At 50.1% G+C, this 25,434-nt stretch overlaps 1 protein-coding gene across 2 annotated transcripts in view; it reads right to left on the reverse strand.

Annotated features, from left to right (window-relative positions):
• The window catches only part of LOC132215768 (contactin-3-like), a 117,011-nt gene that overhangs the window by 69,670 nt on the left and 21,907 nt on the right, over positions 1 to 25,434 (reverse strand). For both annotated transcript variants that reach the window (XM_059664545.1, XM_059664544.1), the window contains exons 2-3: positions 13,297 to 13,428; positions 11,156 to 11,282 (exon numbers count right to left, since the gene is read on the reverse strand). In XM_059664545.1, coding sequence (XP_059520528.1) covers positions 11,156 to 11,282; positions 13,297 to 13,351 — 182 coding nt within the window. In that variant the 5' untranslated portion in view covers positions 13,352 to 13,428. The remainder of the gene's footprint in view (positions 1 to 11,155; positions 11,283 to 13,296; positions 13,429 to 25,434) is intronic.

Below are 25,434 nucleotides of genomic sequence, written 5' to 3' on the forward strand. Positions count from 1 at the left end.
CATCACCACCACCACAACCACCACCATCACTGCCATCATGCTCAGCATTACCATCACCACCACCACCACCACCATCAGTATCACCATCATCAGCACTGTCACCATCACCACCATCATCATCATCATCATCATCATCATCACTACCATCACCACCATCATCACCATTGCTACCACCATTACCACCATCACCATCAGCATCTGGGCGCCTGTCGGACATGCAGAATCTCGGGCTCTATCTTACATCTCCTGAGTCAGAGTTGGCATTCTAAGGAAAATTGAAGGGGTTTACTGTTAAGCACACTCAGGTTGGAGAAGTTCTGGTCCACCTTATACCCAAGAAGCAACCATGGGCAGCCTCTGGGAGACACAGCAGGTAAGGGCTCCTGCTTTTGATTTGGCCTCGTTCATGTTCAACAACTGTAATTACAAAGCCCTCCTTGCTCCCTCCCACCCCTTCTTGAGAAAAACACTGAGTTCCTGTATGTTAGGCAATTCTTTAGTTTCTGAGGATGTGGTGAGATGGGTCCCTGCCTTCATGAAGCTTCATGTTGGTGGATTTCCTCCTGTTTCCTTCCTTGACCTCTGTTAGGCCCCAGGCCCCGGACACTCCTGCCAGGTAACAGCCTAATGAACCCAAAGGGGATCCAGAACCAAACGCTCCCTGCAGCTGTGTGACCACGCACAAATCACTCACCTTCCCTAGACCTAAGTTTTTATCATAGGGTTGCTCTATAACTTTATTCATGTAGATAATGGATGCAAAGCTCGTAGCTCAAGGAGCCACTCAGCCAATGGGGTGGAGCCCTCACAGGCTGCCAGCGATCTTTCCACCTCATTTTTCTTTCTCTCCCCCCGTCCCCCAAACATTTGTTGGTTATATTTTCCCTCCTTCACTCAGTGCTTCTGGCCCCTCCTCCCAGGTGCACAACTGTGTCTGCATGTATGGACTGTCTGACGTGCACCTGCCTGAGAAGCCAGCGGAACCGGAATAAGAATCGTGGTGGCTTCACCTTCGAAGAGAAGATCTGCGGGGACATCACAAGGGGGTGGGCTGAAACGTAACCTGTGAGTGGTGTGCAGTGGGAAAATGGCTCTGAGCTCACGTCAGGAAAGATGTAGCTGATTTCACAGTTTCGAATGGAGTCTTCTCATGACAAAGGGTACCTGTGTTTTTGTTCCCTACAAAGTTCAGCTTACATGGGGAGAAGAAAGAGATTTTAGCTCTTAAGTTAGAATGTTTGTGGCAAGCCCTGGCCCATGTGGCTAAGAGCTTGGAGCATCAGAGCATGAACCTGAAGGTTGCAGGTTCAATTTCCAGTCAAGGGCATGCACCTGGGTTTCAGGTTCCATCCCTGACCCTGGTTGGGGTGCATGCAGAAGGCAAGTGATCAATGTGTCTCTCTCACATTGATGTTTCTTTCTCTCTCTTTCTCTCCTTCTCTCCTTCTCTTTCCCTTTCCCTTTCCCTGCTTCTCTCTCTCTCTCTCTCTCTCTCTCTCTCTCTCTCTCTCTCTCTCTCTCTCTCCCTTCCACTCTGTAAAAAAAACAATGGGAAAAGAAATAGAATGCTTGTGGCCAGACTCAGCATTTGAAAGCTGCATTCCTGTGTCTAGCTGTTCAATGATAAAGACACAGTGGCTATGTGGAAAATCCTATATAATAAACGGCTAATATGCAAATTGTCCCCTTGGGAGTTGGACCGACCAGGAGTTCGACTGCTTGTTATGATGTGCGCTGACCACCAGGAGGTGGCATGCAACAAAGGAAGGCCCCGGCCGGCAGCTGGGAGAAGGAAGGCCCTGATCGGCCCTGACCGCCGGCCAGGCCTAGGGACCCTACCCTAGCACGAATTCTGTGCACTGGGCCTCTAGCTGTAAGATAAGTAAGAATTGGGAGAAGCACTTCTTCCTTCCTCTGCACTAGCTGGAGAGAGTTAGGGGCCATGGAGTATGTGGGTGAAAACTTTATCTCAGTAATTGTCTCCGATCTAAAAGCCATCACCCTGAAGTTCTGACAAAGAACCAAAATGGAAAAGTTTGCTCCATTTGCCTAAGTATTTCTTACTTCCGTCAGCTCGGTCTTCCTCCTGCGGTCACAGTCCCTATGTCATTTCACTACAGAAAAGGCAGCAATGGCTCCTTTAAGTGTGCTCCCACCACAGCAGAGGACGAGGCGTTTCTTTCAGCAGACCCTCCAGAGCGCGGGAGCACTGGGAGGCCTCGGGAATGCTCATTTCGCCTCCACAAAGCCGCACAATTATTCCCCACCTTCCCACACGAGTCCTCGTTAATGGAACCCATCCCCAGGTGACATAAAATATCTTATTAAATATTGATTGTTTTTCCTCTTGCTGAATGTATGCGAATTCAAAAGGGCTGTCTTTATTTAAGCTCTGAAATATGGAAGAAATCGCTGGGCCTGCGATTTATCCTGAGAAAACAGTTTTCATTCCCTAATGCAAAATAGTCCTATTTCAGTCTGATCTGTAAATGGTTCTGATATTTTCATCTGTGTGGGAAAAAACCCAAGGCTTACACTCACACTCCTTCTTTCAGAGTCTATGCCCCCAAAATGTACACATTAGACTCATTTTTTTTGCAGGAAATTGTCCTCCATCTGTTCAGAGTTGATGAACTCAAACGCACAGGAGTAAAGGTGACAGGTGAGTGGCACATCCCGGTCCCAAATCTGGAAGCTTTTAGAGATGATGCCTTTTAGTTTTGCACATTCACAATCTTTGTAAAAGTCGCGGAGTCTACGTTCTGAAGCTCATGAGGAACTCTACAGTCTTGAATGAATTCTTTCCGAAATGTGGACATCCTTTAAAACTTCACAGATAGAACATTCCATTCCGAAAGGCTGAAGGCAGGGATGGTGCATAGGGGGCCGCCCCATGGCTGCTAGGGGGCCACACCCCGGCATTCCCGTCGGGGAGACATTTACTTCTGCTCTGGACACCGAGGGACCTGGTGACGTCAGCTCCGTGGGAAGGTCACAGGTAAGGAGCAAATCTGCATCTTCCTTCGTCGTAACCCTCCCGAGTGATCTCCTCCCTGGCCGTCAGCCTTCGGTGTTCAGACCCTCATTCTACATGAACTGGGATTTTCTGTGGAACCCACAAGGGAGACATGGCTCCTGGTTCATCCTTCACAAACCCACTGCTCCTCCGTCAGCGCACTCCCGGGCCCCGAACCACCGAGTGGAGGGTGTGTGTGTTTGTGTGTGTGTGTGTGTGTGTGTGTGTGTGTGTGTGTGTGTGTGTGTTTCTGGGCTGATAGCCTGGGGCAAGGGGTAGGGCGGAGGAAGGTAGGGGTGCTGGAGGGAGACGTCTACTTTCACTGCTGCCCCCAGTGAGGCAGCAGGGATTTGACTGATCCATTTCTAAATCTCAGCTATATAGTCTACACCACCGGATGCTCCAGTACCGACCACACTGGCCTGGGGCTGGACAGGTGGAGTGAGTGAGGAAGTGGGGAGCCCACCCACAGAAAGGCGGCGTCTGTGGGGAATTTTTACCCAAACAACTGGGGGATAGTTTACTTAAAACATCATTCATGCCCTTGAGGCAACAGGTTTAGAAACTTGAATGTAAAGCATAAGGTGTCTGCCCAGCTGGCGTGGCTCAGTGGTGGAGCATTGACCTATGAACCTATGAACCAGGAGGTCAAGGTTCCATTCCCCATCAGGGCACATGCTGGGGTTTCAGGCTTGATCCCCACTAGGGGGTGTGCAGGAGGCAGCCGATCAATGATTCTCTCTCATGGTTGATGTTTCTATCTCCCTCTCCCTTCCTCTCTGAAATCAATAAAAATATATTTAAAAAATAAATTGAAATAAAAGCATAAGGTGCCTGACGTAGGAGACATTTCAACCGGTAGACCTCGCTCCTAAATGATGACAAGCATACACGGTTGTGTCTCGGAGATCAAGTAGGACATCAGTGGCTGAGGGTGCGAGTCGCCGCCTTCCAAACACAAATGCATGTCTTCATGAGCTAAACCATACGAAAGCCTGAATTCTCAGGGTGGGAAGCTGCTTTAAAAGCATAGAGGCTCCCCTGAAGGGCGGCTGCTTGAGTCACCTCTGATTCCTGCCAAAGCCATGAGCGGGGGCTGCTCACAGGTGCATCCTGAGGGAGTGCCTCAATCCCACCCTCCAACCCGGCCCTAACCAGCCCCACTGAGCCGCCCGACGCTGGCCATCACATCTCCGAGATGAGGAGTTAATGCACAATCATCTTCATTTACTTCACTGGTCACTATTGATTTACCACGCTAGTTATCATCACATAGGGCACCTCTTACACAAAACCACCCAGGGACAAAACAACAATAAATGGCCATAGACCTTGTTGCCAGTGTAACTGAAAGGCACCAAGTTCCAAATCCCCTGTTCTGCTAGAACCTGAGGACAAGGTTAGGGAAGGTCACATTTTTTTTGTTTTTTGCTTATTCCTCACCCAAGGATATTTTTCCATTGATTTTTAGGGAGTGTGGAAGAGAGAGGGAAAGACAGAGAGAAACACATTGGTTGCCTCCTGCACACGCCCTGACCAGGGCGCAAGCCGGGGAGGAGCCTGCAACCAAGGTACGTGCCCTTGATGGGAACTGAAGCCAGGACCCTTCGGTCCGCAGGTCAGCGCTCTATCCACTGAGCCAAACCGGCTAGGGCAGAAAGGCCACCCTCTGAAGCTGAAACGAACAAACCTGAAAATAAATTGAGTGCCTTCAGGTTAGACTGAAAATAATCCTAGGATATCATGCACCCGCAGCGGACGGTATAAAGTTACCATTCCGCGGGATATCCAAACGATCCCACAAAATCTGTCAGGAAAATGGAAATAAAGCCGTATTCTAGAGAAAAAGAGATGTCACCTTGGGCTTCAACATAAAATAAAGCAAAAAAAAAAAAAAAAGAACAAAAACTGTACTAAAATCTTGAGGGGGCTTGGTAGGGTTTGGGAAACCGGCCGACACTAAACACTTATTAAATCAACAGGCAATACTTTATTTGGGGCTTGACGGGAAAATGAAGATTTTTAATCACAGAAGCAATTTGTGGTTTTAGATGCGGTTTCGTGTTAATAAGCAAAGGCGTTTGTGTTCCAATGCAACGTTCGTTAATATGTTTACTGAAGTGATGAGAATAATTGCAGCCCTTGAAAGCATGAATGTCTGAATTTGCATATTCCATAATTTAGCCCAAAATAACTAGTTAGGCTTCCGCAGTAATTGCTGAAGATATAAATGAGTGTAACGGTGATGCTATGTTTTAAAAATTGTGTTTTTGACCATGTTTTATGACACAGAGTCCTATTTGTCCTGTGCTGGTAAATTTAAACACATGCATTTTGAAAAATAGAGATTACAGCTATACTGGGATTAAAAACCAGAGTTCAGTTTCCATAGTTACGGCCCTGTTCCAATTGGTCACTGACTGTCTTAGTTAATCCCAGGAGACAGTAGAGGGTGGAGGTTGGCTATTTCTACGTTTCTTGCAACCGGTTCAGCTTTTTCTGGTCGCAGATCCTTCATTCTCCTCCTACGAGGCCACACCTCCCGGGCCCCAGGCCTGGGACTCAGAACGTCCCCTCGGGCCCGAGGACGCCAGTGGTCAGCAGGTCACCCCTCCCGTCCCCACTCAGAAACTCCAGGAAAAGACCCCCCAAGAGGAAGCCTTCCCTGCACTGCCCTGGCCCAGGGCCGAGACCCGACCTGGGCATTTCTCCCGGGCCGACTGCTGACAGCATCGCTGTTTTTATCTGAAGTCTCCTGATGGGCTTGGAACCCTTCGGGACCCTAACAGGGGAGATGCCCTTTTCTCCAGCCGATGCCAGTCGGGAGTCTCAGGCCCCTGCTCACCTCCCGGGAGCCACCCCTGTCCCCTCACTGCAATCCATCCTGAAGTGAGCAAAACAGAAGAAGCACCCCACACGTAAGCATCCCCGACTGCTGCCGACCTGGAGCCTGGCTCCTGGCCTAACCCCAGACTCCCTGTTTTCTCCCTGCCCTTTCCCCCCAAATCTGGCTGCGCTGCCCTATTGGACAGCACGGCTGCCGACCTCCAGCTGATCCGCATGTTGGAAACAGCCCACGTGGGCCACGTCCAGCGTTCAGACCTGTTTTCTGTGGCCTCCAGCATGTGTGAACAGAAAAGCAGACTCAACATCAGACGTGGAGAGAGCCCAGAAAGAAAACATGCCTTGAAAAGCTTTGTGACGCTGGGCCCGGATCCGGGACAGCCACCGCTGGCCGCTGAGAGGCGCGGGGACCCTGTGAGGTTTGTGGCCCGGCGCTGGGCAGCCCAGCCCCATCGCTGCTCAGGGTGTCGCGTGTACACCAGGCAGGCGCTCTGCAGGTCCGTTACATGCCTGATCCTCGTGGCCCTGGCCCGTTCTACCCAATCCAGCCCAGAGACACCCCTGCTCAGGGTCTTCTGTGAGCAGACAGGTGGGCATCTGTCACCTAAGAGACACTGGAGACCCCGGCCTGTTCACAGGAGCTCTGAAGGCCTCCTCAGGGCACCTCCTTCGCGGCATTGGCTTTAGGAGGAGACGGAACACAATTAACTTTCACACAAAGGCGGGGGGGGGGGGCTCTGTCGGGGGGAGAGGCACAAGGAAGAATAAAACCCTCCAGGAAACCCCAAGACAGGCGATTCTCTGGAGAATTTCTGAGCTTTCAGATTTTCCAGTAGGGCCAATTAAGCGGGTTTTTTGGTTTGTTTTTGTTTTTACTCAATGGGATAACAACAAAGGAATCTCTGTTGAGACAAGTTTGCCTCTGTCTGCAGGGTAGGCTCTGGGCTTGCAATGGACAGTATTTGTCAGACTAAGTTTGTTCTGAACCTTGTGTTTGGGTTCCATTCATTTATGGTTACACATGACCCCCTCATTTTACTCCTTGGTGGCTTTGTATCTACCTACCTAATATAGAACATTACCTACGTAAGTATTTACCTATTTATCTATCCACCTACCTATCTACCTACCTACATATATACCTACTTATGTGTGTGTACATCTATCTACCTATCTACCTACGTACCTACCTATGTATGTGTATCTATATATCTATGTATCTACCTATCTACCTACCTACCTACGTACCTACCTAGATATGTCTGTGTGTCTATCACCTATCTATTTACCTACCTACCTACCTACGTATCTACCTATGTATGTGTGTGTATCTATATATCTTTGTATCTACCTATCTCCCTACCTACCTACGTACATCTGTGTCTGTCTATCTACCTACCTATCTACCTACCTACATGTGTATCTATCTATACATCTATATATCTATGTGCCTATGTCTCTATCTACCTATGTATATATGTGTGATATATGATGTATGATGTATGATCTATCTATGTATCTACCTACTACCTACCTACTTATCTGCTTAGATTTATACTTATAAAAACATATTCTCTCTTGCTTCATGGAGAAAATTCCCCATATCTTTTATATGTCCTCAATTATCGCATATCTATAGTGCTTCTCTGTAGTTTTTAAAGGATAGTAAAAACCTAAGAACACGCTAGCATGTTTTCTTTGGAACATTTAAAGAATAATGTAGAACATTACCTGGTGGACTTTAAAGTCAAAAGCCTGGGGATTCGGGGCCGGGGGAGAATCAGGCCGTAAGTGAAGGTGCCGTGTGAGTCGATAAAGTTACAATCATAGCCCCTGGGATTTTACACACCCATGACTCCATCCACAAAACCCATGCAGGTAACACGTAACAGGCTGCTGGCGCCTGTGGTTGGAAAGCCTAATGTTTTCACAATAAACAAGGTTCCCTGTGCTGTTTTAAGGTCTTCATTTCTAGTGACTATAAACCTCAGGTTTAAGTGGAAATCTTATACTGGTTAGAAGTCTTACCGTTAGAAAATCTAACAGCTACAATGCAAGTGTTGGCACTGTCGGCTAGCCAAGGGTTTCAACAATACCTGCTCATTCCATAACATCCGCACGTTAAATTCCTTCACTATAAGACGTAAAACTGATAAGCCAACCTAAGTCCCACCGCTTCCAGTCTCGGCTATGGATTTTGTTTGCATTTCAACACACGCCATCCCAGGCCCTGTAATACAGTATCAGAAGCACTTTGCAAACAGGAGAACCTTTCCATAGGCATGCACACATGCCATTGATAGTTAACCGTCGGCACGCCATAAGCCTCTACAGACGCAAGCAGTGGACCTTTATTAATTCCATTCAAAATATAGTGGCCGTTAACTGGTTAAAAACTTGCTCTCTGGTTTTCCAATAAACACCCGGTGTCCAAAGAAATAAAGACAATGACAGGCTATGCCTGGGTTTCTAAAGGCACTACTCCCTGCTGTTTTGCAGCCTAATTAATCTCCCCATTTTGAAATGCCCGAAGGACTAAATCTTGTATCATGACAATTCTTCAGTTGAACACATCTGTCGTCGCAGGATTCAGAAGGCAGATGCCAGGGAATGAAACTTGACTGACAACAGGGGAACAGCCCTCCCCTGGGTCAGCGCTCGCAGAGTCCCTGTCGTGCTCACAGTCATGCCTAGCAGCCTCTTCCTCTCGGGGAGAAACAACAGGGGCGTTTTCAACAGGTCGGAACGTCCGACAAAAATGCTGGGAAAGTACTCCAGGGTCACGCCTGGTTCCGTTGACTCGTTCCTATGTCCCCGAGGGAGGAAAATGTGTCCTGATGTCTGAAGAATGAATCCAGCTTGTGAAATGCTGGTTGCTTGCCTCTTTCATCAGGTGTGACACCTCCCCTCTTTCTACAGGGAGAGGAAGAGGCAGAGAGATAACGTCACCACTCTGCCAAGGCTGCCCAGGAACCTGGTGTTGTGCTGCTGAAAGCACACAGTAGGTGCTCAATACGTTGGATGGTGGATATCGGTGACCTTGCAAGGCTTCCAGATGTAAGAATGCAGAGGCCCTGGCCGGTTTGGTTCAGTGGACAGAGCGTCAGCCTGAGGACCAAAGGGTCCCAGGTTTGGTTCCGGTCAAGGGCATGTACCTTGGTTGTAGGCTCCTTCCCAGCCCGGGGCCCTGGCCAGGGCTCGTGCAGGAGGCAACCAACCAATTGATGTGTTTCTCTCACATCAGTATTTCTCTCCGTCTTTCGCTCTCTCTAAGAAAAATCAATGGGGAAAATAATCCTCAGGTGAGGATTAAAATACAAACAGAAAACTGCAAAGGTCACCCAGCCGGCATAGCTTAGTGGTCAACCACTTTGAACCAGGAGGTCACGGTTCGATTCCCAGTCAGGATACATGCCCGGATTGCAGACTCTATTCCCAGTGGGGGTGTGCAGGAGGCAGCCGATCAATGATTCTCTCTCATCATTGATGTTTCTATCCCTCTCTCCCTTTCCCTTCCTCTCTGAAATCAATAAAAATATATTTAAAAAATACAAAGGTGGGCCTTCCGACCTCGTGCTGACCCAGTTGCCATTGACTGTTGGCATCAACTATTTACATGATTTAACTGAACGGAAGCTCGGGGAGTGATGCGAATACTCCGAACAGTCAGACGTTATTGATACGGTGCACTCTGCGGGATTCAGGAAAGCTGTGCCAAGCCAACTAATTCCGTCAACAGAGTTTTGGAGACGGATGCTCTCAGGACTGAGAGAACATGTTCCCTCAGAGCCCCTCCCATGGAAGCAGCACATGCTGTTTACACATGACTCATCTCTGAGTGAAAGCGGGCCCCCTCAGCACCCAGAGGAGTTGAAATGCTAATCCTGGGATGTTTAATACCTCCCATCCCAGTAAGTACCCATCCCATCCAAGGATCCACCATCGCCCCAAAATGTTCACATGTCTTCTTATCTTAAGGCGGCCAAACACTAGAGATTTATTCTTTCTCTCCGTATACCTTGCTGTGGTGTTCAAAGTCTTTCAGTGAACAGGTGTTATCTCTATAATCGGAAAAATATAGACTTTTACATGAAAAAAAAATCTAATTAATTAAATGTGTTTTTCTTTTCAAGGATAAGCAAACTGATCTTAGTAAGAATGTATTTTATTCTGTATTTACTGAACCTTCAAACACACCCCAGGAAAATGGTAAAGGAAGAAGGTCAGACACAGAAGGTCCTTTTTCTAAAACTAGGATTTCCAACTCCCTTTCTTATTTTTTAAAAAATTGAATGTATTGGGGTGACGTTGGTCAACATGAACATACAGGCTTCAGATGTGGGTTTCTATGTTACAAGATCTGTATTTTGCACCGTGTGCCCACCTCCCAGAGTCAAATTGTCTCCTGTCACTTCATATTAGGGTCCCCTGACCCTCCCACCCCCTTCCCTCTGGCAACCACCACTCTGCTGTTTGTGTCCACAAGTTTCAGTCTTATAGCCCATGTGAGCGAAATCATATGGTTCTTAGCTTTTTTCTGACTGACTTATTTCACTTAGCATGATCTTCTCAAGGTCCGTCCATGGTGTTGCAAATGGCCGTATTTCCTCCTTTCTTGTGGCTGAGTCGTATTCCCGTGTGTACATGGGCCACATCCTTAGACACTGAATTCCATCCCCAGGATGCTGCAGGGGGTGCCTCAGTCCCAGCACGCACTGTAAATTGAACTGTGGGTCAGTAGGAAGCCACTGCGCATGTGGGGGATTCTGCAGCGTTTCTCTTCACGCCAGAACCCCCCTCGCGCCCCCGCGCTGGAGGGGAAGGAGGCTCTGTGTGCTGGGCCCAGTGTTCACACTCAGGTCTGCTGAACCCCAGGTGCAACCACAGCTGCACGCGTTTCTTCCCGCCGTAAACACACGGCCTCCAAAAATTCAGTCGCCGCATCATTTTTTTGTTTTGTTTATTCTCACTTAAGGATATTTTCCCATTGATTTTTTTAGAGAGAATGGAGGGAAGAGAGGACTGCAGGAGAGAGAGAGAGAGAGAGAGAGAGAGAGAGAGAGAGAGAGAGAGAGAGAGAGAGAGAAACATCAATGTGACAGAGACACGTCGATTGATTGCCTCTTGCATGCACCCCGACGGAGGCCAGGGATGGAGTCTGCAACCACGGTCCGTGTCCTTGACTGGGAATCACACCCGAGACCTTTCGGTCCACAGGCCAATGCTCTAAGCACTGAGCCACACCGGCCAGGGGCCACATCATTCTTAACGTGCGTTTCAGACTTTGCACCCTACCTGTACTGAGGGGAAGGGTTGCCTCTCGCTTCGCACTTGAAAGTGACTCTCTTGTCCTCAGCATCGACGGGGACCATGCTGTCGCTGGGCTCGCTGATGAACACGGGGCCGTGTAAGAGCAGCTCACCTGTGGGCAGGAGACAGCGAGGGTGGCCAGGGTGAGTGAGGGGTGGTAAATGCTGCATCCCAGCGACTCTCCTCTGCCCTGAGAAGCCCCAGGCTGACCACATAGGCGCCGCCAGGGTGTTGGACAAGCTACTGCCCATCACCTGGTCTCAGAGCCGGAGGTGGAAGCCAGCGCCGCCTGCCACGGGCCGGCCGGGACCCACCACATAACGGGCTCCCCGGCAGCGGGGTCTGGAGTCTGGAGGTTGCTCTGTAAGGACCTCTACCAAAATCTTTTTAAAATGGGGGAAAAAATACATTGGTACCCTGTACATAATGTATCATATTAATCCATGTCGCCCTTACCAACCCTTGCTGCTTTTTCCCCGAGAATCAAGTTGATCTTTCAATTTTCTAATGAAGTCTTAATATTTTAGTAAAATGGACACTGCTTTTTCATAAATTCATTCATAAACATATACAAGATTTCTCAAAAAAAATGCTTAGATTAATTCAAGTTGCACATTGTATAAAATTACAACTCAGCCTTTAAAGCTGTAGGGACTGAGCTTTCTCTTTAGCGATACCTCCCCTTCCTGAGTATATCTTCCTATTTCCAATTAACTGGGAAATTTCGAGGTTGTTCTATAAAAATTGAGTCGTGAATAATATCATCACTGTGGTGCCTTCACTTTCATCTTCCTCCTCCTCCAACAGAACTCAATGGCGACTTTGCAGATGAAGAATATAATCCAAGAAAAACAATTGTTTGCTATCTACATTGCATTTTCTCCAAAGATCGCTTAAATAAGCAGAAATCTGGAAATAATTACTCCTCTCCCCCTATGGGCTAGATGAATAGTTGTTTTAGGAACAAAACTGAGGTGTCACAGGGAGAAACATGTTTAAAAAAAAATTTTTAACGTAAAAGTTGGAGGTTTTGGCTTCATTTAAATATTTGAAGGATATTTAAAGTTTGAAATAACGGTTCAAAAGTCTACTTCCGGTAACGTGTGTTTTACCGGCCGACACATTTGGCCTCATTACACAGCGATGCCCTCGTCTAGGCAGGAAACCGGGCAGCGTGGGGTCAGCTCCCTTTTCACCAGGAAATCATGTTTATGGAGAAAATTGGTCTTCTCAGGAGATGGGTGCTGAAATTTTCAGAGGTGAGAGGCGATGACTTCATAACTTACTTTCAAAGGGTTGAGCTGGTCAATCGGTCAATCAACAGAAAAAATACATCCACGTATGTTCACAAATAGAACAAATACAGTGAAATGGCCCAGCAGGTCCATCTAAGTGGTGCATGTGTGGGTGTTCATTATACTATTCTTTCAACTTTATAGGCGCTGGAGAATTTTCACAAGAAGAAGAAGAATAAACATTTTGAAAAACCTATGCGTTATACATATACTAATTTTTTAAAATCTTCTCTTACTTATTCATTCTTTCAGAAAACAAAACAAAACGAACAAAAGAAATACATCAAGTGATCTATAAGAGCTGTTTTGTATGGTAGATGTCTGAGAAATTATTCCTTTTCTTTCTGTTTTATTCTGAACTTCAAATTTTCCAAATTAACAAATAAAAAGCCCATGTTTATTTTTGCTCCCTGAAATAATTTACCTGCTAAAAGGAAAACTGTTGTTTTCAAGATGAGATATAAAAATACCGGTGTTCTTTAAAATTTATATTCGCCCATTACACTAGAGACTGTAAACTTTTAGCTCCATTTGGAAAAAAAATATTCATGAACTAATATTCGCAAATTCTGATTAACTGTTGCATTCATCAGCTATAGGAAACTTATGACGTAAGAAGGCATAAAACAATGGGCCAAAATTAGGGGCTGAAATGAGAATCTGACAGTCAGAAGAGAGTGTTTGAATTTTCCTTCTGAAAACAAAACAACAACAACAAAAACCTGTTCTTCCTCGCTGCTGGAGGAGTATTACTCCACAGTTTAAAAATTATTGAATATATGACTCAAGTATATTTCTAACCTCAACTTGGAAAAGACAGCTTAGTTTTACCTCCTAGGCAGCCAATGAATGACAGCAGGACCAGCTGTTTCCATGACAACAGCATCTTTAATTGCCCTCAGGGAGGAACTCTGGTCCAGTCTCTGATGAACAGGGTGGTTTGTCTTCAGGTAAACCCTTAATCTGTAAAATATATGCACAAAGAAGTTAGGCTTGAAAAAAATGAAAAAAATGAGTTGCCTTTAAAAAATACATTTCCTTATTCTCCTAAAACTGTATGCCACTCAAAATCCTCAAAGGAAATGCATCTTTTTGGATGCAAAAGAGAAGATGTATGAAATGTAGAGACATTAAAAACACACACTCTCTGTAACTGAGAGGCAGATGGAAGTGGCCTCATAAAATCAGAACTGTTCAACACTAAGAACATTAAACATTAATGTTAAGTGTTAAAACACTGGCGAGATAATAATTACAGCACTTATAACCCTGGCATTCCAACTTTTCTCATTTTCTCCGATGATGACATGCTGCTAAGACTACGAGGGTCACGGGACCAGACACCTCACAGCACCGGTTATCTGGGCCCCCGAGTCCATGACGAGGAGCCTCAATTATAAACGGCAGGACCGAGGCTCGCCTCCAGGGCGGCACGTTCAGGACAAGTGCAGAGAGCATGCTGCCCAGCACAGACCCGCAACGCTCGTGGTGGGAACTACCGAGCCTGAGAGTCTTGCAAGTGAAACGATTTTCTTGTTTATCTTCTTTAATTTTCCTCAACCGAAATGGGCTGGTAGAGAGGAAATAACTCTGTGAAGACCCTGCGTCGTGGTCAGCAGCCAACAAACACTCGGTAACCTGCGCAGTGAGAGGTCAAGCCCAATGGCCAAGCCGAATGGCGCACACCTAAGATGGCGCCCTGTTCTGAGGGCTGAGAGCGGCCCATGCTGGCGGGAGGACGCACTGAGCGTGGGCAGCGGCTGGGACTGGGCTGAATTCACTGTCGCTGAGCCAGAGAGAGGAATCCCAGCTTAAATGTGGGATCTGGCAAGTGAGCGATGTCATCAATCTAAACTGTGTCCCAACCGTTACAAAAGTGAAAACATCACAACGCCCAAGTCATGTTCTTACACTGATAGGCTAGGCCCGCCGTTCCCGTGGTGATGCTGCGACCTAATGTTGGTGGGAGGCGGCGCTGGGGCTGGGACGGTGGAGTGGATGTCAGATTTGGCAGCACTGACTCTGCCCCTGAGAACCTGGAACCACCAACATGCAGTTGACAACCACTGTCCCAGGAATTGGATCTGTGGCCATTCCTCACCATCCAGCAATGCAAAGGGCACACTCGCCATCCACCACTGCAAAGGGCACGCTAGCCATCCACCACTGCAAAGGGCACGCTTGTCATCCACCACTGCAAAGGGCACGCTCGCCATCCACCACTGCAAAGGGCATGGCACCATCCACCACTGCAAAGGGCACGCTCGCCATCCACCACTGCAAAGGGCACGCTCGCCATCCACCACTGCAAAGGGCACACTCGCCATCCACCACTGCAAAGGGCACACTCGCCATCCACCACTGCAAAGGGCATGACACCATCCACCACTGCAAAGGGCATGACACCATCCACCACTGCAAAGGGCACACTCGCCATCCACCACTGCAAAGGGCATGGCACCATCCACCACTGCAAAGGGCATGACACCATCCACCACTGCAAAGAGCATGGCACCATCCACCACTGCAAAGGGCATGACACCATCCACCACTGCAAAGGGCATGACACCATCCACCACTGCAAAGGGCACGCTCGCCATCCACCACTGAAAAGGGCACGCTCGCCATCCACCACTGCAAAGGGCACGCTCGCCATCCACCACTGCAAAGGGCATGACACCATCCACCACTGCAAAGGGCATGACGCCATCCACCACTGCAAAGGGCATGGCGCCATCTACCACTGCAAAGGGCATGGCACCATCCACCACTGCAGAGGGCATGGCACCATCCACCACTGCAGAGGGCATGGCACCATCCACCACTGCAAAGGGCACACTCACCATCCACCACTGCAAAGGGCACGCTCGCCATCCACCACTGCAAAGGGCACACTCGCCATCCACCACTGCAGAGGGCATGACACCATCCACGACTGCAAAGGGCATGACACCATCCACCACTGCAAAGGGCATGACACCATCCACCACTGCAAAGGGCACACTCGCCATCCACCACTGCAAAGGGCATGACACCATCCACCACTGCAAAGGGCACGCTCGCCATCCACCACTGCAAAGGGCACGCTCGCCATCCACCACTGCAAAGGACATGGCACCATCCACCACTGCAAAGGGCATGACACCATCCACCACTGCAAAGGGCACGTTCGCCACCCACCACTGCAAAGGGCACGCTCGCCATCCACCACTGCAAAGGGCACGCTCGCCATCCACCACTGCAAAGGGCATGGCACCATCCACCACTGCAAAGGGCATGACACCATCCACCACTGCAAAGAGCATGGCACCATCCACCACTGCAAAGGGCATGACACCATCCACCACTGCAAAGGGCATGACGCCATCCACCACTGCAAAGGGCATGGCGCCATCTACCACTGCAAAGGGCATGGCACCATCCACCACTGCAGAGGGCATGGCACCATCCACCACTGCAGAGGGCATGGCACCATCCACCACTGCAGAGGGCACACTCACCATCCACCACTGAAAAGGGCACGCTCGCCATCCACCACTGCAAAGGGCATGACACCATCCACCACTGCAAAGGGCATGACGCCATCCACCACTGCAAAGGGCATGGCGCCATCTACCACTGCAAAGGGCATGGCACCATCCACCACTGCAGAGGGCATGGCACCATCCACCACTGCAGAGGGCATGGCACCATCCACCACTGCAGAGGGCATGGCACCATCCACCACTGCAGAGGGCATGGCACCATCCACCACTGCAGAGGGCATGGCACCATCCACCACTGCAGAGGGCATGACGCCATCCACCACTGCAAAGGGCATGGCACCATCCACCACTGCAGAGGGCATGGCACCATCCACCACTGCAGAGGGCATGGCACCATCCACCACTGCAGAGGGCATGGCACCATCCACCACTGCAGAGGGCATGGCACCATCCACCACTGCAAAGGGCACACTCGCCATCCACCACTGCAAAGGGCACACTCGCCATCCACCACTGCCAAGGGCACACTCGCCATCCACCACTGCAAAGGGCACACTCGCCATCCACCACTGCAAAGGGCATGACACCATCCACCACTGCAAAGGGCATGACACCATCCACCACTGCAAAGGGCATGACACCATCCACCACTGCAAAGGGCACACTCGCCATCCACCACTGCAAAGGGCATGACACCATCCACCACTGCAAAGGGCACGCTCGCCATCCACCACTGCAAAGGGCACGCTCGCCATCCACCACTGCAAAGGGCATGGCACCATCCACCACTGCAAAGGGCATGACACCATCCACCACTGCAAAGGGCACGTTCGCCATCCACCACTGCAAAGGGCACGCTCGCCATCCACCACTGCAAAGGGCACGCTCGCCATCCACCACTGCAAAGGGCATGGCACCATCCACCACTGCAAAGGGCACGCTCGCCATCCACCACTGCAAAGGGCACGCTCGCCATCCACCACTGCAAAGGGCACGCTCGCCATCCACCACTGCAAAGGGCACGCTCGCCATCCACCACTGCAAAGGGCACGCTCGCCATCCACCACTGCAAAGGGCATGGCACCATCCACCACTGCAAAGGGCACGCTCACACATACACTGCACACAGCTGCAAATGCTGTGAAATGAATTCACGTGCCGCCGTTTGCCAGGCACATGAAGGACAAAAGCAGTCGGGGGTAAGAGGGGGAGGGAGGCAGCCGATATGGGTGAGACAAGTCACCAAACTGGGTGTGACTCCAGCTTAACCCGGAGTCACCCAAGGCTGTCCTGAACTCTCGCATAATCCCTGTCACGGGGGCAGGGCCGGGGCTCCACACACCACCTCCCACTAGTCACCGTGTGGAGGCCGTTCGCGGGGCGTCACTGCCCAGCACGTCCCGCTGCTCGCTGGGCAGCAGCGTGGCTCCCCAGCCCAGCAGTGACTCAGGTAAGGAGGGGGCAGGGAGTGAGAGGGGCGCGGCTGCCTCTGCCACAGGACGCACCGGAAACAGCTTTGGGAGCCATGTGCATGGTGTCTGTCCCAGAGACCGATGCCGAGATGACCGAGCGATCCCAGTACACGGGGTGGGGTGGGGGCGCCCTCTCCACCTCACTCACTCAGCCCTGGGTTCCCAGGCCTCCGCCCTGGCTGGCGCCTCCTCTGTGGCCCGGAGGCTTTCAGACCCGCCTGCCTTCCTCTATTTCTGCTCAGTCAGCGACACCGTCCGTGCCCACAATTATTTTCAATTACAAACCCGAATGCTGACCCAAATCATTCTGGATTAAGCTGATAACTGACAATCCATAACCACCACACCCTCCTTCTGGTCATGTCTGTGAGGAAGCTGTAGTCAGGAAATCATGAGCTCACACACACACACACACACACACACACACACACATACACGCACAATGGACACAGGTGCACATGCATGCATGTGCACACGTGCAGATGCACACACATGCGTGCATACACACACATGTGGACACCTACGCACATGCACACACACAATAGAAAAGCAATATTTAGGCATGAACTTGAAATTATTTCAGAAAAAAATGTAAGACGTTATTAAAAGGATGGTAACTTAACACTGTTATCTTCCCAACAATGCACCAGGTTCCGTGGGTGTTAACTTTAAACGTGTCAATGTATTCGAAGACATTCTCAAGTCTTTTTGAAAATCCATGTGATCAATACATACTTATTGAGCAGCTGCTATGAGGTGTCAGGTTGTCATCCTGGAGGGCGGTGGGGTAGGGGGTGTCGGGTCACGGACCAGCCCTGCCCGAGTGGAGTCTATGAACGAGGGGAAGGGGCACATGACCCACGTCAGCGCCAAGTCGCTGTGAACTGGCCCCTGGCAGGGACAGTGACAGGGAGAGGTTTCCCTGGAGCCTTGGGGGCAGGGGCAGGCCTCCCCAGGATGGTCAGGGGCTCCTCTGAGGAGGCGAGTAGATGGCGGGAAGGCGGAGATAAATAACCGACGTGTGATGTGTGTGCTGAGGGGAGAGGGGGAGCACCCTTTTGGGTGTGGACACAGACCAGGTGTCGCCCTGAACTGGACTCAGGCTGGCCACCTCCTCTCCCGTCCTGGGCTGCTCAGACCCCACCCTGCCCCTCGACCCACCACCTCAGGGCGAATGCCTGGCTAGCAGGAGTTCCAGAATCCTGCTCTCTGATTGGTCCATGCCCACGACCTACCTATAGGTCAATATTTCAGCAAAGCTCCTGTGCAAGAGCAGAAGGAAGCCCCACAGGAGAGGCTGCGATGGCGACGGTGCGTGTGAAGGAAATGAGGCTGCAGGTGTACAATGGGGGGCCCTCAGACGTCGAGCTAAGGACGCTGGTCTCGGGACAAAGCCCGGGAAAAGTCATCGCATTTGGAACCAGGAGTTGACACGATCAGATTCGCAAGGGGCGGGCATTCAAATCGGACGCATTCTATCTGTAACCAGGCGTAAAAGGATAAAAAGAAAACACATTTTCCAGACACACCCACTTTATCTTTCCCTTCGAATTCACAGACTCCCAGGCTAGAAAATACTAGGCAAACTGTCTGATATAAGAGAGGAAATACGGGTATTCTAATATTCTCATAGAGGCGAGCGCATGGGCATACACTCTATAATAAAGTTTGAAGATAAAAAAGTAACTCATTCGGGAATATTACATTTAAAAATTACGTTGCTCCTTTCGTCAACGCTAAGTAGGGCACTGGCGTGATACATAACGAAGGCGACGAATCCGATCAGCACCTGATGTGTCTCCGCGCTGCCAAGAACCGTCGCTGAGCGAGGGGACGCGGCCCGCTCCCGAGCCCACCGAGCCCAAGTAATGACGAAGGAAGCCACAGAGCAAGACAAACCCAAATCAAACGCCATCTGCTCTCCCCGTGTTCACGGGGATGTCTCACATCAAAGGAACACTAGACGGCACCCTTCACAATTTCCTCTGCTGACAGACAGCTGCATCTGGGGGCAAAAGGGCACGATACTCACCCCACGTTGCTCAGGGCGTCTTTAAATAGCTCCCCAGTTAGTGCATATTGACCACCGTCCTGTCTCTTCTTAGTGCGAGTCAGCTGAGGGCCCAGAACTGCCAGGCCTTGGACCCCAAACCAAAAAAGGCTGGAGAGTAGTTCCTGCATTTTGCTCTAAGAGACCATTTGCGGCTGTCGTCACATGCATTATGAGATGCCGCGAAGGTAATAGGTCGTGAAATATTGATACGCGTTTGTAATATTAAACGTCTGTGGACAATGCTGAGCGCCGCTGTGGCCAGCGCGCAGGGCCACTTCCTGTCCGGGGAAGTTCGGCTCAGCCGTTCGGTTGAGTGTGGCTCTGTTTCCATCAGACTCACAGGCACCTCATGCGATCTCCCCTTCAGAGGCAAACAGGACAGAGGTTCGTGCGGAAGGATGGCTTCGCGCATGCCTCAGAGCCACAGAGTCACCTCCAGCCTCGACGCAGAGAAACAAACGCCTTCTTGGATTTACAGTGCTCCCAAGTCCGCACCACCAGGGCCCACTGTTTTGCAAGCATCTCTCTCAGATCCATGTCTCTCTCTCTCCTTCTCTCTCCCTCTCTCTCCCCCTTTCTCTCTCTCTCCCCTCTTTCTCTCTCTAAAAATCAATGAAAATGCATATCCCGGGGAGGATTAGAACAAAAAGTAACTTGTACTCTAAAAAAAAAAATAGTACAGAAACCATGGGAGGTGGAATAAATTGTGGTTAAACATGATGTATATATGAACATGTGTGTACACATGTATGTGGCATAGAAACATATGTGCTCACACACCGTTGTATAACCTTGGGCAAGTTACTTGTTCCTTAAACCTCCTTTGCCCTCAGCCAGTGGTTCTCAACCTTCCTAATGTTGCGGCCCTTTAATACAGTTCCTCATGTTGTGGTGACCCCCAATTTCATTGTTACAAATTGAACATAATTAAAGCATAGTGATTAATCACAAAAATAATATGTAATTATATATGTGTTTTCTGATCGTCTTAGGTGACCCCTGTGAAAGGGTCGTTCGACCCCCAAATGGGTTGCGACCCACAGGTTGAGAACCGCTGCCCTCAGCCCTCAGTTTCACACCTGCAGAGCGGGGGGAGTGTGTGCATAGGTGCTTTAATGTAAGGAGGACTGTGATTGTCTGCTGAGCCGGCTCCCTGGACGGAGACAGGCCAGTTGCCACGACTGCTATGCAGAAATTAAATATGATGGGCACCTGGCTGGTGATAAATAAGACTTCAATGAAGGAGGCACTTAAAGGCAGGTCTCCAACTCATCTTAAAGAGACACCAGCTGCGCCCAACACTTGCTCTGCTTAACTGTGTGTTTTGTAAAGTTGCGCTTTATCACAATGAATGGAGTGGTTCTGACACCTTTGGGAATGCTAATCACGGCTATGAACAGTTATAAGCTTGGAACTCACACCTATTAGGGGCTGCTTCTAGGTGTACAACACATCCGCTCTATCAACACAGAGGCGTGAATCTAAATGGAGGCAAACTGTGAATTTATCCCCACCGTATGGATTTCAGTGGAGGAGACAGATCCTCTTTCCCCCACTCCCCCCAACCCTCCCCCCCTCCCCCCCCCCCACACACACAGGGACACAGCTCTGACTGTTTTCCTGCAAACAAGCAATGGTTCAGAAGAAACCCCTAGCGCACAGGGATGGGGGCTCAAACTGCCAGCCTGCGAGGAATAATGGGGAACAGGGCACAGATCCCACCCCCAGGGAGGGGATGAGGGCGGCCCCCTCGGAGCGCTGTGAACCCGGGGCCTCCAGACGCTCGAGTTTTCAGAAGACCCGGACACGCAGAGTTTTACAGGCGACGTCCCGTTTTCCAACATTAGCAAGCAACCCACTTAAACCACAACCTCAGAACACGCGTGCGGACCAAACCACATACGCCTGCAACCTGGACGCCATCCGCCCGGAAGCGTCTGAACAAATGCATTTTCCCGCTTAAGGAAGTCTGAATGGTGTAACTGACCCCTGTGGCCCTGGACGAATGTGCAACAGAGCGTATCAGAGGCACTGCAGCCTTGTGTCCAATCAGGGATCAGTGTGAATCCCTTCCTTGCGGGAAGGGTGATGGGGACAGGAGGAAAGTGATGTGGAAAGTGCTGCCTTCTACTCAGCGGGGTGATTCTCATTCGTCCCCTGGGAGCAACCCAGGTACGTGCCATTGACTGGGAACAAAAGCCAGACTGGTCGGTGCACAGGTCAATGCTCTAAATCAGCGGTTCTCAACCTGTGGGTCGCGATCCCTTTGGGGGTCGAACGGCCCTTTCACAGGGGTCACCTAAGACCACCAGAAAACACATATATAATTACATATTGTTTTTGTGATTAATCACTATGCTTTAATTATGTTCAATTTGTAACAATGAAATTGGGGGTCATCACAACATGAGGAACTGTATTAAAGGGTCGCTGCATTAGGAAGGTTGAGAACCACTGCTCTAAATGCTCTAACCACTGAGTCACACCAGCTAGGGCAGCATCTGTTGTTGTTTTTTAAATAACACAGGGCTGGTCTAACCAAACTAGACAAGATGTGGCCACAGGCGGGAGTTTGCAGTCTCTAAACCTACAGGGACAGGAGAGGAACAGAAAACCAGCCACAGGAGCCAAAACCCTCTTTGGAGACTTGTTCAAATCAGGCTGAGCCTGCTGTGCTCACCTCCTGCCCGGCCACTTCGGCAGGCTCCCCGCCAGCCGCCCACAGCCCATCCCGGGGCGGGGCCGAGGCGGATGCTCCACACAATATGTGCCGAACTCATGAACATCTGATTTAGGGCTGGAGTTGCCACAGTTGGCCCCGCATCAGACCATCTGGGGAGCTCAACAGAAACGCCGATTGACCCCCTGGTCTCACTGCCTCGCCGTTTCCAGAATTCAGGCCCAGAAACTGCCGTCGGTTTAAAACTTCCCCAAGGAACTCTGCTGCGGCCCAGCGCTCTCAGGAACCAGCTCCGCTTCCAGCTCTCGCCCACTGCCCAGCCCAGGAGCGCCTGCAGGCGACTCCACCCCCGCGGCAGGGCTGCTCCCTCCTCTCCACGGGGGGGCGTACTGGTGAGCTCTGAGGTTCCTCCTCACCAGGAGGTGGAGGCAGAATGGAGTTCACATTGCCTGTCCCTGAAGGAGTCGCTGCCAAAAGCAGCAGGTGCTTCCGAACCCCGCTGAGAAGATGCAGCAAAGGTCTCAACTGGAAACACGTTCACAGGGAGGGAGGGCATCGCTGGGCACTGAGGAGACGTTTCCAGGCCTGGGGCTGGGGCGCTGGGAGCTGCGGGCGGATGGAGGAGCCGTCACCTGGAGTTTCCAGGGAGACCCCAGGCCACAGAAGCTGGGATGGCACCAGCAGGGAGTGACCCATGGGCAGACACGCCTGGAGGTCGATGACCGAGACCCGGCCTCTGTCCGAGTCCCGTCCCCTGACCGAGTCCCCTCCTCTGATCACTGCTCATGCTGCCATCTCTCAATTCTGGCTCCACAGAGACTTGGGAGCCACAGCAGGAAGGCTGGGGAGGTGGTGAGGGTCTGCGATTAAAACAGCCTGAATGGAGTCATAGAAATACAGGAAGTGGGTTTCCTGTGCTAGTTGAGCTTGAGGGTGAGCTTCCAGCCCTACCACCCACCCACAGGAAGGCTTTTATTAAAAATACTAGAGGCCTGGTGCACAAAATTTGTGCACTCGGGAGGGGGGTCCCTCAGCCCAGATTGCAAGAGGGCGCAGGCCAGGCCAAGGGACCCCACTGGTGCACAATCGGGGCTGGAGAGGGAAGCAGGAGGTTGGCCAGCCGGGGCAGGACAGTGGGAGGGTTCCAGGGCATGTCCGGCCCATCTTGCTCAGTCCTAATTGGCCAGACCCCTACTGGTTGGAGCGTCTGCCCCCTGGTGGTCAGTGCAGGTCATAGAGAGCAGTTGAGTGGCCTTAGCATATCATTATCATGTTACACTTTGATTGGTTGAACAGATGACAGGACGACCTGAAACTTAGCATATTAGGCTTTTATAATATAGGATATATTTTTATTGATTTCAGAGAGGAAGGGAAGGGAAAGAGAGAGAGGGAGAGAGAGAAAGAGAGAGAAACTTCAATGATGAGAGAGAATCATTGATCAGCTGCCTCCTGCATGCCCCCTACTGGGGATCGAGCCTGCAACCTGGGCATGTGCCCTGATAGGGAATGGAACCATGACCTTCTAGTTCATAGATTGATGCCCAACCACTGAGCCACACCAGCTGGGCTTCTCATTGATTTTTAGAGAGAGTGAAAGGGAGGGAGAGAAACCTCGATGTGAGAGAGACACATTGATTGGTTGCCTCCTGCATGTGCCCTGACCTGGGCCAGGGATCAAACCTGCAACACAGGTATGTGCCCTTGACTGGGATTCATACGCTTGACTGGTTCCTTCCCATGGGCTCCTGGGATTCCAGGGCCTGGACTCTCAGAGCCGAGTCCGACTGGGTGCCCTTCTCTTCGGTTGGAACATTGTGGTGACTTCCCGGGCCCAGAGCACCTATTGCCGCCCACCCACACCCCCTGGAAGATGTCACCACCTGGCAGTGTGGCCACAAGCATTACCCCCCAACACCACACCCATCTGCCTCCGCCCAGGGCTATTCCTTCTCCTTCCTCTCATGTCCACACCCGCCTCCGGCTCACCTTCCTCGAGCCCACAGTCGCAGTTTTTTCCTGGGAGATAGAGCCCAGGAATCCAGGGGAAAACCACACAGACTTGTATCTTCAGAAATGCCCCAGCCGTACATGCGTGTGAGCACACACTCCGTTCGCCCCTCCGAGCCTTTCAAATAAGCTTCCCGTGTTCTCATCAATAAACCGCCACAAGTGCGACAGCTAATCTGCATGGCTTCTTCCTTGCCATTTAAAAAATTTAGAAAATCAATAGCACACATAATGTCTGCTTAAAATGGACCCAGAGAAACTCATTGCCAAAGCCAGACCAGACTACACTCCCTTTTCTGAGGGTGGGAAAAAAAAATAATTCTTCGCCTAGCCACAAGCAAGGAGGAAACGATGTCATTAATCGATGAAAATTGAAATTACATTAATCATTTATATGTAAACCAGAAAAAAGTTCTTTTTATGGCGGAGATAAAAACCAGTCACCGTACATTAGTCTATTAAAAATGCCCTCAAACTGTATCTATTCTGTAGCAAAATTCCTGTTTCTCACATTATAATTAAAATCTTCCTTTTTATTGTATGTATTGGGGTGACATTGGTTAATAAAATTATGTAGGTTTCAGGGGTACAATCCTACATCATCTATACATTGTATTATGCGTTTACCGCCCCAAGTCACGTCTCCTTCCATCACTATTTATCCCCCCTTTACCCTCTTCAACCTCCTCTCACCCCCTTTCCTTCTGGTAATCACCACACTGCAGTCTGTGTCTATGAGATTTTGGTGTGTTTGTTTTTTTCTAATCTCTTCACCCTTTTCACTCAGTCCCCCAACTCCCTCCCCGCTGACAGCTGTCAGTCTGTTCTCTGTATCTATGAGTCTGTTTCTTTTCGTTGTTATTATTTTGTTCATTAGCTTTCACACGAGTGAAATTATATGGTGCTTGTCTTTCTCTGACTGGCTTATTTCACGTAGCAGAATGCTCTCCAGGTCCCTCCGTGATGTCCCAAAGGCTAAGAGACCCTTCTTTTTTACAGCTGCATAGTATTCCATAGTGCCAATGTCCCACACACAGCTTTTTAACCCACTCGCCTACTGATGGGCACTTGGGTTGTTTCCAGATCTTAGCTATTGTAAATAACACTTCGATGGACCCAGGGGTGTGTATATTCTTTGGATTAGTGTTTTGGGATTCTTAGGATCTATTCCCAGAAGTGGAACTGCTGGCTCAAAAGGCAATTCAATAGTGCGGTGAAGGCCTGGGAGGGGTGGGTGCTGGGTGGAGGTGGGGGAAGGAGGTTAATAGG

This window comes from Myotis daubentonii, chromosome 14, assembly GCF_963259705.1.
Source record: "Myotis daubentonii chromosome 14, mMyoDau2.1, whole genome shotgun sequence".
NCBI lineage: Eukaryota > Metazoa > Chordata > Mammalia > Chiroptera > Vespertilionidae > Myotis > Myotis daubentonii.